Below are 16,546 nucleotides of genomic sequence, written 5' to 3'. Positions count from 1 at the left end.
TCTGATTGTAAATCGGCATCTGAACTGGGGAGACCATGCAAAACACCGAGTCGGCAAAGCAGTGAAGTCACTGTTCCTTCTGCGACGAAACACTTCTATGGCTTTACCACAGGAATCAAAAGTACACTTGTATAGAACCATTCTTTCACCAATCCTGCTCTTTTCATCGGAATGCTGGGAACTTAGAAAATCTGAATACCAGATCATGGAATCCTTCCACAAGAAAGCAATGAGATGGATCTGCGGGAGTATTGACTACAAGGACGCTATTTTAAAATCGAATCTACTACCACAACTTTATTTTAAAGTATTGAAAGATCTGTTGATGTTTAGTAGCCTTCTGAGCGGCAAGTATGATGTGGAATTCTCAGAAATCCGAGTTGTTGGAGAGGACAGAAGGAAAAGAGTGGCACTCCCAGAGGCCAAATATGAGGTTCAGAGATTGAACTTCTGGTACAGAACGGGGTTCCGAGTGAACGTCATCCAGAAAGTGATGGACTTCTTCTGTGAGCAGCAACTGAAGAGGAAACTCATTGAATACATGTGGAGCTATTTGGAAAGGAACTGGAATGAGCAGAATCCTTGCACATGGACATTCATTTGTATCTGTGAAAACTGTCGTGCACATCCTAGAACCTAACAGCGGGAATAACGTCCCAGTGGCATATCCACGAAGTCATAATAATAATAATAATAATAATAATATATCGATCGGCCAAAATTGACTGAACAAAAAATCCCATTTGAGTATACCGCACACACACACACACACACACACACACACACACACACAAACAAGTGTGTCGGAACAATAACATCTTTAGAATAAATTTTTAAATTTTGGTTAATAACCACAAGCATTTTTATGAAATGATTTTTGAAATTTTGTTGAAACTGTTTTATGCAATGTTTAAGAAACAGGTTTTGTGACCAGAGAATTTTGATATATAATAATCAGTTCTAATTAAAAACCCAGGGGTATTGCGTCGAACTCGAAGACCCAATTTGCGTTAAAATCAAAATCGCTGACAATTATCTTTTCAAAAACTTTTGAACTGTTGAGGAAGAGTTAATTTTAAATTTTAGTTCTATTTGATACTTTTATAATGTCTTGCTTATTTTAAAAATCGTCCAATTGTTTTGCTTTTTGTAAATTCATAGGTAAAAATAATTTTTAAATGTCATTAATCAAAATTTGTTTCCGTTAAAGAAACATTCTACAGAAAAGTCTACACAAAAAAACACGAAACTGATCGACATAAAAGAGCTTTTAGCATACTAACAAACAGGAACTTTTCAAAATTCTTTATCCAATTTCGTTGAATTCCTTACTATTTTCAGGTGTAACTTTTTAAAAGAGTATCAAAAACACGTCCAAATTTGTCAGCAATTTATTAACAGCTAAACTATTTTTGAAAAATTAATCTGTGTTGTTTAGTTTATAAAACGTAATTTTGAGTATTTGATAATGAAAAATTTAGTTTTTTTTTGCTTTGATTGTCCTGTTTTTATTCTTTGAGACGTTATTTGTAAATATTCAATATGGAAAAAACTGTTAAATCCTCGTTTTTTTTTTAACCTATTCGCGTATGATGTTATTTAGTTAGTTAGTTACTTAACAAGATTTAGGGCACGCCCATGGGAGTTATAGCTCCCTTTCATTTGTTATCAAAGTCCAGTTTCTCGTGGTCATTGCAATCGCAGCAGCCACAGTATAGTCTCCAAGCGCATTGTCTGTCTGGATCGAGCTTCAATTGGAATAATTTGTAATAAACGCGGTCAGTCTAGTTGGTTGTCAAAATGGTGCAATTTCTCGTACGCTTTTCCGCAGAAAAAGTTCCGATGATGTTTGCCAGCTTTGTCACCCTTGTCCAGAAGTCACTTTTCAGTTTCTGCTTTATGAAAATCCGAGTACTGAAGGACGGTATTCTTTTACTTCTCAAGACTGATTCATTATTTGCAGCTTCCTGTGCATGAGACGACCAGTCAATGCCGTAGCGATTGTCTAGGGTATCAAGTAAACTAAACTAGGAGGATGTACGTTCCTTGTGCATAGATCTGGTAGATCTGGGTACCGAATTCAGTCTCTTCATTCAGTCCTTGTACGTCCGTTTATCAGTGTTGAGAATCCAGGCGATTGCTCTCTCCTGGACGGATGCAAGAGTTCATAGACTCCGTTTGATTAAAAATCGGAAAGTAAAGCAATCAATTGCAACAGTTTGATTTAAAATAGACTCTATTCAATGGAAAAAGTATGCAGCAAAAATATCAAGGAATTTAAACAATATTGAAAAATAAAAATTTTTGCATTTTTAGAAAAACGTCCAAAACTCTAAAATTCGAAATTTCTGGTTGAATCTTTCTTGTTTGTGTAGCTGTCAAACAAAGCTGAAATTCGCAGGTAATTTTGGCGGGATACAGGCTCTTATTGCCGTTTTTAACAAAATACCCTAGTTGCATTTGTATCATAATTATGATAATAGATGTATTAGAAGTAGTGTGTGACTGCCTATCCACAACTTTCTTGTGGTGCGTCAACCTTTCTGCATCTACGCCATGGTGAATGACATGCTTCCCCGGGTTATTGGACCAGGAGGGGCATCGTCAACATCAGGGAAAAGGGGCAAGGAAGGCGGATTATTTTGTGCAGTGTGGTCGTGTAGGACTGGTGGTATTAGGTTCAGCCATTTGGCTACCTCTACTGGTCTTTCTACAGGTCAATCCCTTTCAGGTCCGTGGTGTTCTTACAGCAGTTGAAATTGTGGTTTAGGTCATATGGTGCTACATCACATTTGGCACAGCAGTTATCAACATTGTCACAGATCCTAGTCAAATAAGAGTTTTTAGGGGGACAGTATCCAGTTCTCAGTTGTGCGAATCGGGTACGTGCAATTCGTGGCAGCGTTTGTTCATCTGATATCTTTGGTGACAGTTTACCTAGTTGATTGCTGTCTTTGTTCATCTGAGTATGGGCCGTGTGTCGGTGGATACTTTTGAGCGCAATTTTGTATTCTGTGCGATTTAAATGCTCTTTATTGTTTGTGTGTTGCTTCACACGTTCCCTATAAGTATCATTTAGTGTCGGTCTTATGGGAAGAAAATTTTTTGAAGAGGTTGTTTTATGATCAACATGATAGCTCTAATAACTGCCGGCCAGAAGCTGCCCTGCTAACATTTCTGTGTGAGCTTTAACAGGCAATATTTCACCCTCAATGTGTAAGTCATTGATGTCAGACAGTTTTACAGAGTCAATAATTGTGCGAAGAGCAATGTTTTGTTGCCTTTGCAGGTGGTTGCAGTTTGTATTTCTGATTGTAGAAGCCCAAATGGAAGCACTGTAATTCAAGACGCTCCGACCAAAAGCTTAGAGACGCTCCGACGAAGTCGCTGAGAGTCTCTTTTGTGCAGCCTCATTCGCTAAAAGCAATCTTTTTCAGTATGTTAGTGCGCTTTTGTGATTTCTCTTTGGTTCTTCCGGCGTTTTCTCCAAAATTGAGCATACTATTGATGGTAACACCCATTACTTTGACTTTGGACTTTACTGGTATTGGTAAATTGTGGATAGTGAGGTGTGGGTCAAACTTGGCCTCCTGGCTCCAGGTTGTGAACACAGTTGCACTTGATTTTTCAGCTGATAACTTAAGTTTTCTTGATTCTAGCCAGTCATGTAAAGTATTTAGGTATACTAGGGACCAGCGAGACTGGGCTTGCCTGATCCCGCCGCAAAAACCCGTTTCTCGCACTCTCTGTTAAGTTTGTATGGATCCTGGGAGCGGTTGCTCGCTCGTAGTTCAGCCCCGTAGGGGCGTCCATACTTGAAAACCAAATAAATTCACAGCGTCTACTTAAACGAGTACGTAAGGTCATTTAAGTAGACTTTGAATAGAATGGGACCGACGACAATCCTTGGGGACTCCACTGAGGACATCTCGTTGTTTTAATAAACAATTTTCATTTATGACAGTCTGCGCTCCTCGGGTGAGGTAGCTTTCCAGTAGGTCCAAGAGATTCCCATAATGGCCAGTATAATTTATGGAAAATTTTTTGTTTTCAGAAAAACACTTTCTCATTTTGTTTTGTTAGTTAACCCATTTTAGGGACGATTTTCTCAATATATACGCTACCTGAGCATTCAGAGCCCATAAAAGTTGTCGAATACTTTGTGTCAATCAATGCTTCGCACTTTTAGCTTCAATTTGGCTTCAGATTGCGAACCGAAAAATTAACTAGGAACTAAACCGTTTATTGCTTACAACGGCTGTCAACAACGCCTCAAGAGTACCCAACAATGCCTCTACAAATTGGGCAAACAAGTAAATGATCTAACAAAAAACCCATTTCAAATCCGATTTATTAGCTAACATACGACAGAATTCCTTTTGACAATAAATTGGCTGTCAATCAATTCGTTGTGAATTTATTTAATTAGGTCCAGTTAATTCTGCAGCATCTTCCAAAAAAACTATCCGATACCTAATTGAAAACTATCTGATTAAACTTTTCTGCTGAGATGGATCTGTATAAGCCAAAATTAGCCAACAAATAACATGGTACCGAAACAGTGGCCCATTAATGTAAAAATATTGTGAGAGTCAATAAGCTCGTTAAGAGACTATGGAGAGCATTGCACTAGATGGTTAACTTTATTACAACCACTTCTCCGGGGTAAAACGAGAAAATAATTTGTTCGAAATGTTTCGTCACTCCGTTATTACGGGTCCTCATGAATCTTTGCAATTTTCCATCACGATAGCCACGTTAATCATGATGGGGGTTATCTGACCACTAAGCTTGGAGGGCTAGAATGGGAAAGACCAAAATCATTTATATACTAACGTGAGTATTTGAAATTGCGTTTCTCAGGAGGCAAATGTGCTCTCTGAAACCTTATGGTTGCTTGATTTTGCCATTCTCTTCGCTGAGCTAGGATTGCTTCTCTTCTTTCTTCCTCGAGTCTCTCTTCTTTGGAGCGCTTTTCCTCGATAGCTCTGCAAATTTTGCGGAAAACATAAATAATTGATCAAATATTGAATAATTATTGGCGTCTTATTAACTAGTTTTAAACTCTTAAAATATTAGCATTTTTGGAGGATTTGGCTTTGCCAGCTTAACCATAAAGTAAAAAGCTCAATATCATTATTGACGAACCTTCGACGTTTGTTAGTGGCTTGAGATAAAAGTTTTGCTCTTTCTCTGGCCACAACTGTCCTTTGGTTTCGTTCTTTAACTTTCTGCTGATCCAGGAAGCGATATTTGTCACTAAAATTTGACGCAGAAGCTCTGTACTGTTTGACTATTTTTCTGTGGCTCAAAAAATTTACCAAAAATGCTCAAACTATTAAATTTTGACACAAGTCTTCTCCATGTTAATCTTCAAAGCTTTTATATGCACTTTCTAGGCAGTTCCCAATATAGCCACTATTTTTAATACTATTTTAAATATAACGAACTGTCCATCTCCCTCATAATATACTGCAAATATTTAAAAGAATGGGGAGGCTATCAAAATGGCTGTAATAACTCGTCCTTGCTGTAATAACTCATCTAAAAGGGTTCGGAAAAGAAGCGGATGATTTCGAAAACGAACATGAGCTACATATTTTGAAATGAACCTGTATTTTCCATCAACCAGAGTCATTTGAACGTCTCCTGTTGATGCACAACGCTGTCCCCTTAGGCTAGAAACATTTCTTCTGAAATAACTTCAAATCAGTCAGGCTGTTTGGGAAGGGGCAAAAACGCAGCGAAAGAACTTCCAATCCACTTCAGGAAAGGCTAAATTTTAGATTCACGACACCGGAGTAATTTTTAAATCAAAATCAACACCTGGTAAACCTCACACTGAGGGAAACCGTCAAAAATTACGTCGAGCGGAGACTAGAGATTTCAAAGCCAAAGTCAAGTAGTAAATCAAAGCCAAAGTCGAGTAACGCATTGATTAAATTTCTTCAGACGCATGGAAAGTAAATTGTACGCATGAAAAAATGTGGTCGGTTTATTCACATCATCATGCCCACTAAGTGTGAGACACAATCAATATCGAAAATTTGAATTCAATTAACTGATTTTAGAAATTATAAATTTCAGTCGGAAGCTTCAATATGATATTGCCAGGATTATTGTTTTTCAAACTGGAAATATACCGGGTATTTGAATGATCCAATAACACTGGAAGAAATTACCGATGAAGCTTCAAAGTTAAAAGCTGGTAAGGCAGCGGGACCAGATGGAATAACCAACACTAGTATTAACCAACACTAGACAAACAGATGGAATAACCAACACTAGACAAACTCTCACCACACTTGTTTAGTTTATTCATAGCTGATTTGTATTTTGAGTTGAAATGCAAGGGTCTAGATGTTATATTTTACGCTGATGACTTAGTACTTGGGAGCCATAGCCAAGGCCAACTACAAAAAAGCTTGAATAATCTGAACACGTATTGTAGCAGGAATTATTTGAAAATTAATGTGAGCAAGACAAAATGCATGAAATTTAGAAGAGGTGGCCGTTTAGCTGTCGATGACAAATTCTATATATCGAAAAAAGAAGTTGAATTTGCTAACACCTTCTGTTATCTAGGTGTAATTTTTTCGAGCACGTTATCTCCCAGTCACCATCTACGCCTTCTAATGAACAAAGCCTATCAATCAGTAGCTTCAATAAACCAGAAACTAAATCTGCAGAAAGTCAACTTCAACTCAGCACAACAACTCTTTAATTCAATTGTTTTTCCAGCCTCAACTTACGGATTAGAGACGTACATCGATGAACTTTTTGAAATAGATATAAAACAACATTACCGGAAATCAGAAGCCGTTTTTTGGAAAAGTTGGTGCGGAGTAAGCAAGTACACATCAACCACAACGCTTTTAAACAAATTGATGTTTCATGATATACACGGACTGAAGGACTGCCCGCCAAAACACAGGAGAATAATTGCAAAGTTCTATGCCAATGGACTGCACAATAATTTTTGTTGTATGGAAGGTTGTTATCAATGGGAGGAAAACTTATGTGTGTGCAGATTTTGCGAAAGAACTCTTTTATCAACAGACCCTATTCTTTATTGTAGTCACTTTTTAAGTTTGACACCTTTACAGAAGTTCTATGAACTCTTAAACAGTTAAATTTAATGCTCATTTCTGAATCTGTAAATAATTTGGACAATTTGTCAGTGTGATCTGATGTTTAATTCAATCTTCTTCTTCTTCTAGTATTAAATTAGTTTTTAATCCAATGCAAAGATACGTATTCCATTTATTTAACCTCTGCTTTGCGGAGCATAATGTACCCCGAAATTGGAAGCTATCATATATTAAACCACTGTACAAAGGCAAAGGGAGCAAAGCAGAACCAAGTTCCTACAGAGGCATTAGCCTATTATGTTGCATGTACAAGTTGTTCACGGGTACCATTTACCAGCGTTTGCGATCATGGGTGGAGAAAAATCAAATTTTACCACCAAGCCAATATGGTTTTAGACGCAAACTGTCAACAATCGACGCAGTTTCGCACTTAAAAAGAGCAATCAAGCATAACATCAGCTGCAGTGGCAAATACTATGCCTGCTTCATTGACTACGAAAAGGCTTTCGACTTTTTGAACAGGAACCTGCTGCTTACAAAACTGATCAAGATGGGGCTACATGGGAACATTCTACACACAATACAATCAGTGCTAAAATGCAACTTTCAGCAGATCCTTGATGGAGAATTCCTGTCAAACGAGATTGAACAGAAAACAGGAGTAGCACAAGGAGACAAACTCTCACCACTCTTGTTTAGTTTATTCATAGCTGATTTATATTTTGAGTTGAAATGCAAGGGTCTAGATGTTATATTTTACGCTGATGACTTAGTACTTGGGAGCCATAGCCTAGGCCAACTACAAAAATTTGAATAATCTGAACACGTATTGTAGCAGGAATTATTTGATAATTAATGTGAACAAGACAAAATGCATGAAATTTAGAAGAGGTGGCCGTTTAGCTGTCGGTGACAAATTTTATATATCGAAAAAAGAAGTTGAATTTGCTAACACCTTCTGTTATCTAGGTGTAATTTTTTCGAGCACGTTATCTCCCAGTCACCATCTAAGCCATCTAATGAACAAAGCCTATCAATCAGTAGCTTCAATAAACCAGAAACTAAATCTGCAGAATGTCAACTTCAACTCAGCACAACAACTTTTTAATTCAATTGTTTTTCCAGCCTCAACTTACGGATTAGAGACGTACATCGATGAACTTTTTGAAATAGATATAAAACAACATTACCGGAAATCAGAAGCCGTTTTTTGGAAAAGTTGGTGCGGAGTAAGCAAGTACACCTCAACCACAACGCTTTTAAACAAATTGATGTTTCATGATATACACGGACTGAAGGACTGCCCGCCAAAACACAGGAGAATAATTGCAAAATTCTATGCCAATGGACTGCACAATAATTTTTGTTGTATGGAAGGTTCTTATCAATGGGAGGAAAACTTATGTGTGTGCAGATTTTGCGAAAGAACTCTTTTATCAACAGACCATATTCTTTATTGTAGTCACTTTTTAAATTTGACACCTTTACAGAAGTTCTATAAACTCTTAAACAGTTAATTTTAATGCTCATTTCTGAATCTGTAAATAATTTGGACAATTTGTCAGTGTGATCTGATCTTTAATTCAATCTTCTTCTTCTTCTTCTCAATCTGATATTTTGATGCGCAAAGCCAAAGATACACCAAAAATGCCTGCCAGAAATACACCAAAAGACAAAAATACACCACAAGTCAAAAAAATACACCAAAAATTCAAGTAAACCAAAAATGCCTGCAAGTTACAGACAGTTGACAGCTTGATAACCTTTATTCAAAGGCAAAAATGCCTGCGATTAAAGGTTATCAAGTAGCTGTAGATTGTCAAATGACTGCGGAATGTTGACTGATAATCGCGTGTACACATTTGAAATGAAAGCACAAACGGAATTGTTAGATTTCACTTGCGGTTTCTGTGGAGCCAAAGAAAAAAAGAGGCTGAAGAAGCAAATAGAAAATTACGAGAAGGCCTCGATAAAATTAGGACAAATACTCAAGAACTCAGTCACTAGATAAGAGAAAGCAGCGGCGTAAACCAAGAACAGTTTGAAAAGAAAAAGCGCTCAAAGAAGCTGGTTCTCGGGACAAAGCCAGTTAGCGAGAACATGGAATCATCTGACAATCTTGTTTCCGAAATTGCGGAATCCCTGAAATTAAACAAGAAATTTGAACTGTTCCCATTATAGCCCCCCCCAGCTTAGTGGGCTTGTAACCTATAGCCCCCCAGATGAAAATTCATAACCACCTCTTTAACACAAAATCGGAAATCGATGTAGGCGAGCCACTGAAATTAATAATCACTTCTTTAACACAAAATCAGAAATCATTGTAGGCGAGCCGCCGGATGATGACATGGGCTTGCCCATTATAATTGATTTTAGTTGACTTCTCATAACCGCATTTCAGCTGCTACAGAGATAATACGAAATGACTCCTATGAACCTAATGAAAATTGTAGAAACTTGCAAACATAAATGGGAAACAATGGCGCTCTTTCAAGAGTATGATATAATCCCTCTAGTGAAGCATTGCCCCAACGGGCAAGAGATGCTGTTAAGCAGCCCTGACGACCAACTAGCGCGACGGGATAAATGGCGATGCAAAATCAGGGGATGCCGAGTAGATTACAGTATCAGAACTTGAACATGGTTGGCTGGTTCTCGAATGGGACCTGACAAAATCTTTTTGCTCATATACGCCTGGAGCACTGATGTTAGTGGCTTGAGATAAAAGTTTTGCTCTTTCTCTGGCCACAACTGTCCTCTGGTTTCGTTCGTTAATTTTCTGCTGATCCAGGAAGCGATATTTGTCACTAAAATTTGACGCAAAAGCTCTGTACTGTTTGACTATTTTTCTGTGGCTCAAAAAATTTACCAAAAATGCTCAAACTGTTAACTTTTGACACAATTCTTCTCCATGTTAATCTTCAAAGCTTTATATGCATTTTCTAGGCAGTTCCCAATATAGCCACTATTTTTAATACTATTTTAAATATAACGAACTGTCCCTCTCCCTCATAATATACTGCAAATATTTAAAAGAATGGGGAGGCTATCAAAATGGCTGTAATAACTCGTCCTTGCTGTAATAAGTCATCTAAAAGGGTTCGGAAAAGAAGCGGATGATTTCGAAAACGAACATGAGCTACATATTTTGAAATGAACCTGTATTTTCCATCAACCAGAGTCATTTGAACGTCTCCTGTTGATGCACAACGCTGTCCCCTTAGGCTAGAAACATTTCTTCTGAAATAACTTCAAATCAGTCAGGCTGTTTGGGAAGGGGCAAAAACGCAGCGAAAGAACTTCCAATCCACTTCAGGAAAGGCTAAATTTTAGATTCACGACACCGGAGTAATTTTTAAATCAAAATCAACACCTGGTAAACCTCACACTGAGGGAAACCGTCAAAAATTACGTCGAGCGGAGACTAGAGATTTCAAAGCCAAAGTCAAGTAGTAAATCAAAGCCAAAATCGAGTAACGCATTGATTAAATTTCTTCAGACGCATGGAAAGTAAATTGTACGCATGAAAAAATGTGGTCGGTTTATTCACATCATCATGCCCTCTAAGTGTGAGACACAATCAATATCGAAAATTGGAATTCAATTAACTGATTTTAGAAATTATAAATTTCAGTCGGAAGCTTCAATCTGATATATTGATGCGCAAAGCCAAAAATACACCAAAAATGCCTGCCAAAAATACACCAAAAGACAAAAACACACCAAAAGTCAAAAAAATACATCAAAAATTCAAGTAAACCAAAAATGCCTGCGAGTTACAGACAGTTGACAGCTTGACAACCTTTATTCAAAGGCAAAAATGCCTGCGATAAAAGGTTATCAAGTAGCAGTAGATTGTCAAAATGACTGCGGAATGTTGACTGATAATCGCGTGTACACATTTGAAATGAAAGCACAAACGGAATTGTTAGATTTCACTTGCGGTTTCTGTGGAGCCAAAGAAAAAAAGAGGCTGAAGAAGCAAATAGAAAATTACGATAAGGCCTCGATAAAATTAGGACAAATAAAAAAGAACTCAGTCACTAGATAAGAGAAAGCAGCGGCGTAAACCAAGAAAAGTTTGAAAAAAAAGCGCTCAAAGAAGCTGGTTCTCGCAACAAAGCCAGTTAGCGAGAACAAGGAATCATCTGACAATCTTGTTTCCGAAATTGCGGAATCCCTGAAATTAAACAAGAAATTTGAACTGTTCCCTTTATAGCCCCCCCACCCCCAGCTTAGTGGGCATGTAACCTATAGCCCCCCAGATGAAAATTCATAACCACCTCTTTAACACAAAATCGGAAATCGATGTAGGCGAGCCACTAAAATTAATAGTCACTTCTTTAACACAAAATCAGAAATCATTGTAGGCGAGCCGCCGGATGATGACATGGGCTTGCCCATTATAATTGATTTTAGTTGACTTCTCATAACCGCATTTCAGCTGCTACAGAGATAATACGAAATGGCTGCTATGAGCTTAATGAAAATTGTAGAAACCTGCAAACATAAATGGGAAACAATGGCGATCTTTCAAGAGTATGATATAATCCCTCAAGTGAAGCATTGCCCTAACGGGCAAGAGATGCTGTTAAGCAGCCCTGACGACCAACTAGCGCGACGGGATAGATGGCGATGCAAAATCAGGGGATGCCGAGCGGATTACAGTATCAGAACTTGAACATGGTTGGCTGGATCTCGAATGGGACTTGACAAAATCTTATTGTTCATATACGCATAGAGCACTGATGTTGCAGCAATCAACTATAGCAAAAACCAGCTGCGAATGTCCAAGAATACCGCTGTGGATTTCAACATGTACATGAGGGAGGTTTGCACATGGCTGATGATAGACAATTCGGAAAAAAATGGTGGAAAAGATTGCATCGTTGAGATAGATGAAAGTCTCTTCTCCAAACGTAAATCAAACAGGGGCCGAGTGTACCCACAAGTTTGGGTTTTTGGAGGAATATGTCGTGCCACAAAGAAAGCTTTTGTTGTAAAAGTTGAAAATCTGAACTCTGACACACTTATGAAGTGCATTGAAAACTATGTTGAGCCTGGGTCAACGATAACTTCGGGTTTATGGTCTGCATATAAAGTTCACGACATGCATCCCTCATACAGTCATCAAACCGTAAACCATTCTGAAAACTTTGTGGATCCGACGACAGGCGCACACACGAATAGAGTTGAGTCAATGTGGAGGGATGCAAAATCAAAAAACAAAAAAATGCATGGGACTAATAGGGATATGATTGATTCGTATCTTGCGGAGTTCCTGTTCAGAAAGCATGTTTCTCGAAAAAACCTGGACCCGTTCCATGAAATAATGACGGCGATTGGAAAATTCCAGCATTCGATACTGGAACAAAACAAAAACTTGTAAACAACAATTGTAAGCATAAATGATGAATTTAATTGTATGCTATAACTTGATTTTTGGGGGGCTATAATTTTCTGGGAGGGGCTATAATGGGAAAGACCCAAATTTTGTTTATGGAATGTGGATGATGCTAAAGGAACATTATCAATATGCTCATGTGACGCAATCACATACGATCTCTTACTATTAACAGGAGCACTCAGCGTAAAGTCAGTCGAAATACCTGTTATGCTCAACGGCAATAAAAGCGAGAAGGGACCAAAGAAATCAGCCTAACTATAATTGTAAAATATTTCCCACCAAAAACTGATTTATAGAAAATACATCAAGCACGTTCCCAACTTTTTTAAGAACGTAAGATCTTGGGCGGCGACTCCAATTGCGGACTCAACTCAACTAAAAGAAGCAATTTTTGTTTAATTGGAATCTTCAATGTGTTAATGACAATAAAGAAGTAATGTAAGAATTTCAGCAGGATAAAAGCGTTATGGACTTATTTCTTCGTTAGAAGGGAACTCCTAGAACACTAAACAGATAGAGATCAATCCATTCTTATCAACGCAAAAACACTTTTCCTGCTGCCTTCACCTAAAAGTCAGACAAGGTTTAGCGGAAAGCAGAAGGAAGCAAATGCGTAAACTCGATGTTGAACAATTGAACGAACGAATGAAAATTGTTCAAAGTCCAATGGACACCTCTTATAACGAGTTCTCCAGGGTTATTCAGGGTTATCGGCAACCATTCTGCCTAAAAAAAAATCAACAAAATGGCTCAAAAGAGAACTGTACTTATCGCAAATGCAGTTGAACGCTGAATAAACTTAGAGACATTAAACAGATTCTAATTATTTTAAAATATGAAAGGCCTTAAGAAACAGAAAACTTTAAATGATGCATGAAATAGATCGTAAAAATTTCCTAATCAAAAAAGCGGAGTCAAAAAAGCAAGAATTATGGAAAATTCTGAAAACAAAGAAAAATTTAACTAAAGTATCCGGAATTACAATTTCAATTTAGGACTCATATTTCCGAGGACTAATTAAAGATGAGAACGAATATTCGGATAACTTTTAAGACAAGTTGTTTTTCAAACTGGAAATGTATCGGACATTTGAATGATCCAATAACACAGGAGGAAATTACTGAGGAAGTTTTAATGTTAAATATTCGTAAAAAAGTAGGACCAGTTGGAATAACAAACAGTTGTATTACATTAGGTTTTCATCAAATGCAAAGATACGTATTCCGTTTATTTACCTTCTGCTTTGCGGTGTATAATGTACCCAATAAACCCACTTGATAAAAACAAAAGGAGCGAAACAGACGCAAGTTCCTACAGAGGCATTAGCCTGTTATATTGCATGTACAAGTTGTTCACGGGTATCATTTGTCAGCGTTTGCGAACATGGGTTGAGCAAAATCTAGTTTTTCCACCAAGCCAATATGGTGTAAGACATAAACTGTCGCATTCGAAGTAGTTTTGCACTTGAAAAAAGCAGTCAAGCATAACACAAGCTGCAATGGCAAATACTAAGCCAGATTGACTTATTTAGAAAGAGCATTCAATTTCCTAAATAGGATCTGCTGTTCGCAAAGCTGATAAGACTGTTGATCCGCGGGACAATCCTACACACAATACAATCAGTGCTAAAACAAAATTTCCACTAGATCCCTAATTGTCAAATGAGATCTAACAGAAAACAGGAGTAGCCTAAGGAAACAAACTCTCACTCCTTAAATTTAGTTTATTTTTTAGCTTATTTATATCTTTAGTGGAAATGCAAAGGGCTAGATGTAGAATTTAACGCTGACGACTTAGTACTTGGAAACTATAGTTAATGCCAATTACAACAAAATCTAAAGAATCTGTACGCAGGAACTAAATGGAAACCAAAAACAAGAAAAATTGCATAAAATGAAGAAGGTGTGGCCGTTTGGCTGTCAATGACAAATTCTTTATACCGAATAGAAAAATTTAAATTGCTGAGAAATTCTGTTATCTAAGTGTAGTTTTTTCAAACACGTTATCCCCCCGTCAACAATTGAAGCATCTAATAAATCAAACTTTTCAGTCAGTAGCTTCAAAAAACCAAATCTGCAAAAGTAAACTTAAATTCAACTCAACGATAATTATATATTACCACAAGAAGCGCATGGCTTGGAGACTGAAAATGAGCTACGTATTTTAAAGTTAAATTGTATTTTCGATCAAATCGAGCGATTTGAACGTCTCCTATTGATTCACATTACTGTCTTTTTAAGCTAGAAATATTTCTTCTGAAATAATCAGTCAGACTGGTAACGTCACATTGATAGACACCGTAAAAATAGAGCCCACTGAGACCAAAGAATTCTAAGCTATAGTCAAGCAACTCATAGTCAAAGCCAAAATCGAGTAACGCGTGGATTAAATTTCTTCAGACGCATGGAAAGTAATTTAGACGCATGAAAATTTAGGAAGGTTTATTCACATGATAATGCCCCATAAACACGATTAATACCGAGAGTTTTCATTCAATTAACTGATTTTAGAAAACGGATCTTTTCCGTTTGTGCCCCCCCAGTACGTTATGCTCCCCCCAGTTACAGAGCACGTGTCATTACATAGTAAATCATGATGTAAAAATATTGCACGTGCGTCTGGGGTTTGCAAATAATATGCACCCACTAAGCTGGGGGGCACAAACGGAAAAGATCCTAGAAAACAATTCCCAGTCAGTAGCTTCAATAAACCAAAAACTAAATCTGGAGAAATTCGATTTCAATTCAGCTCAAGAAGTTTTTCAATTCAATGGTTTTTCCAGCTTCAACCTACACACTAGAGACGAAAATCGATCATCGTTAAACTTTGAAATTAAAATCAAACAGCATTATTGAAAATTGTGTCGAGATTTATACGGATTAAAATACTGCCCGCCAAAACAGAAGAATAAATGTCAAGGTCTATGCCAATTGACTGCACAACAATTTTTGTTGTATGGTAGGTAGTTACGAATGGGAGGAAAAGCTATGTGTGTGTAGATTTTGCGAAAGAACTCTTATCAACCGATCATATTCTTTATTGTAGTCAATGTTTTAAAACTTGACACCATTATAGAAATTCTATACCCTCTTGAACGATTAAAGTTGGTATTATGAATCAATTTTGTACGATATTTCTATAAAGTAAGTTTTGAAATTTTTATTCTGACTGGCGAAAGCTCAAATTGGCACATATAACAAATTTTAGGGACTCATTTTGTAATATTAATTCTTGCAAACGTTTAGCTGATAAGTTTGTATAAAAAAGAGTTAAAATGGTGACTAAAGTTATTTGAACTAGTCAATATATGCCCAGGATTTCCATCTAGTAAAAAAGTAGGAATATCTAGAGCCTTTTCCAGAATCTCCAAATTCCACAATTTTTAAATGATATTCCACAATTGTTTTTAAAAAGGAATTATTTAATGAATTATTTTCGACTATTTGTATGTGTGATCTAATGGTTAATTCAATCTTCTTTAATATTCCGAGAACCTCTTATTTTACTTTTTTAATATTATTTGAAAATTTTGCATGGCTTATAGCACGTTGCTGCGCAATAATTAGATCATGAGCGTGGAGTTTATTATTGATATGCTCATTAAAGGGGGGTGGGATAAATAAACCGGAAATTTATTTTGGCAATAAACAGCAACGCCAGCGTCTTCCCCAAATTCGATTTAAACTACTCAAAAAGGTCAATAAGTTTCCCTCTAACAAAGTTTCCGTGGTAAGTAGAATAGTTTTTCTGTTGAAGCTGAGATACAAAGAAATTTATTGATCTCACTTGTTGCGTTTAGCAGCAAATGTTGATTTTGCCCTGATTTTATGTCAAAGATTCCTGGTTTTAATTGCTCTCAAACGAAGTTTGTAGCAATTATATTACTCCTGTCGGTCTTTTTTATGCGATTTTTCACTTGACCGATTTTTCGTTCGACGCTTTTGACTTTTCGTCCTCAAAAATGGGATAAACAGGTACCCACCCAGTGTTCCCCCCCCCCCCCCCGTGGCTAGCTACTGACGAAGCCAACCGCTCGCCGGAGAGCAAT

At 37.2% G+C, this 16,546-nt stretch overlaps 1 protein-coding gene across 1 annotated transcript in view; it reads right to left on the bottom strand.

Moving 5' to 3' along the window:
* LOC142343311 (uncharacterized) overlaps positions 1-5,714 on the bottom strand; it is a 42,002-nt gene extending 36,288 nt beyond the window's left edge. Inside the window, exons 1-3 of the mRNA XM_075395139.1 lie at positions 5,613-5,714; positions 5,149-5,259; positions 4,837-4,988 (exon numbers count right to left, since the gene is read on the bottom strand). Of these exons, the coding sequence (XP_075251254.1) occupies positions 4,837-4,988; positions 5,149-5,259; positions 5,613-5,638 (289 nt within the window). The 5' untranslated portion in view covers positions 5,639-5,714. The remainder of the gene's footprint in view (positions 1-4,836; positions 4,989-5,148; positions 5,260-5,612) is intronic.
* Between the last annotated feature and the right edge of the window lie 10,832 nt (positions 5,715-16,546).

This window comes from Convolutriloba macropyga, chromosome 7 (genome assembly GCF_964194025.1).
Source record: "Convolutriloba macropyga chromosome 7, txConMacr16.3, whole genome shotgun sequence".
Lineage (NCBI taxonomy): Eukaryota > Metazoa > Xenacoelomorpha > Acoela > Convolutidae > Convolutriloba > Convolutriloba macropyga.
This window is presented reverse-complemented; position numbering and strand designations above follow the sequence as displayed.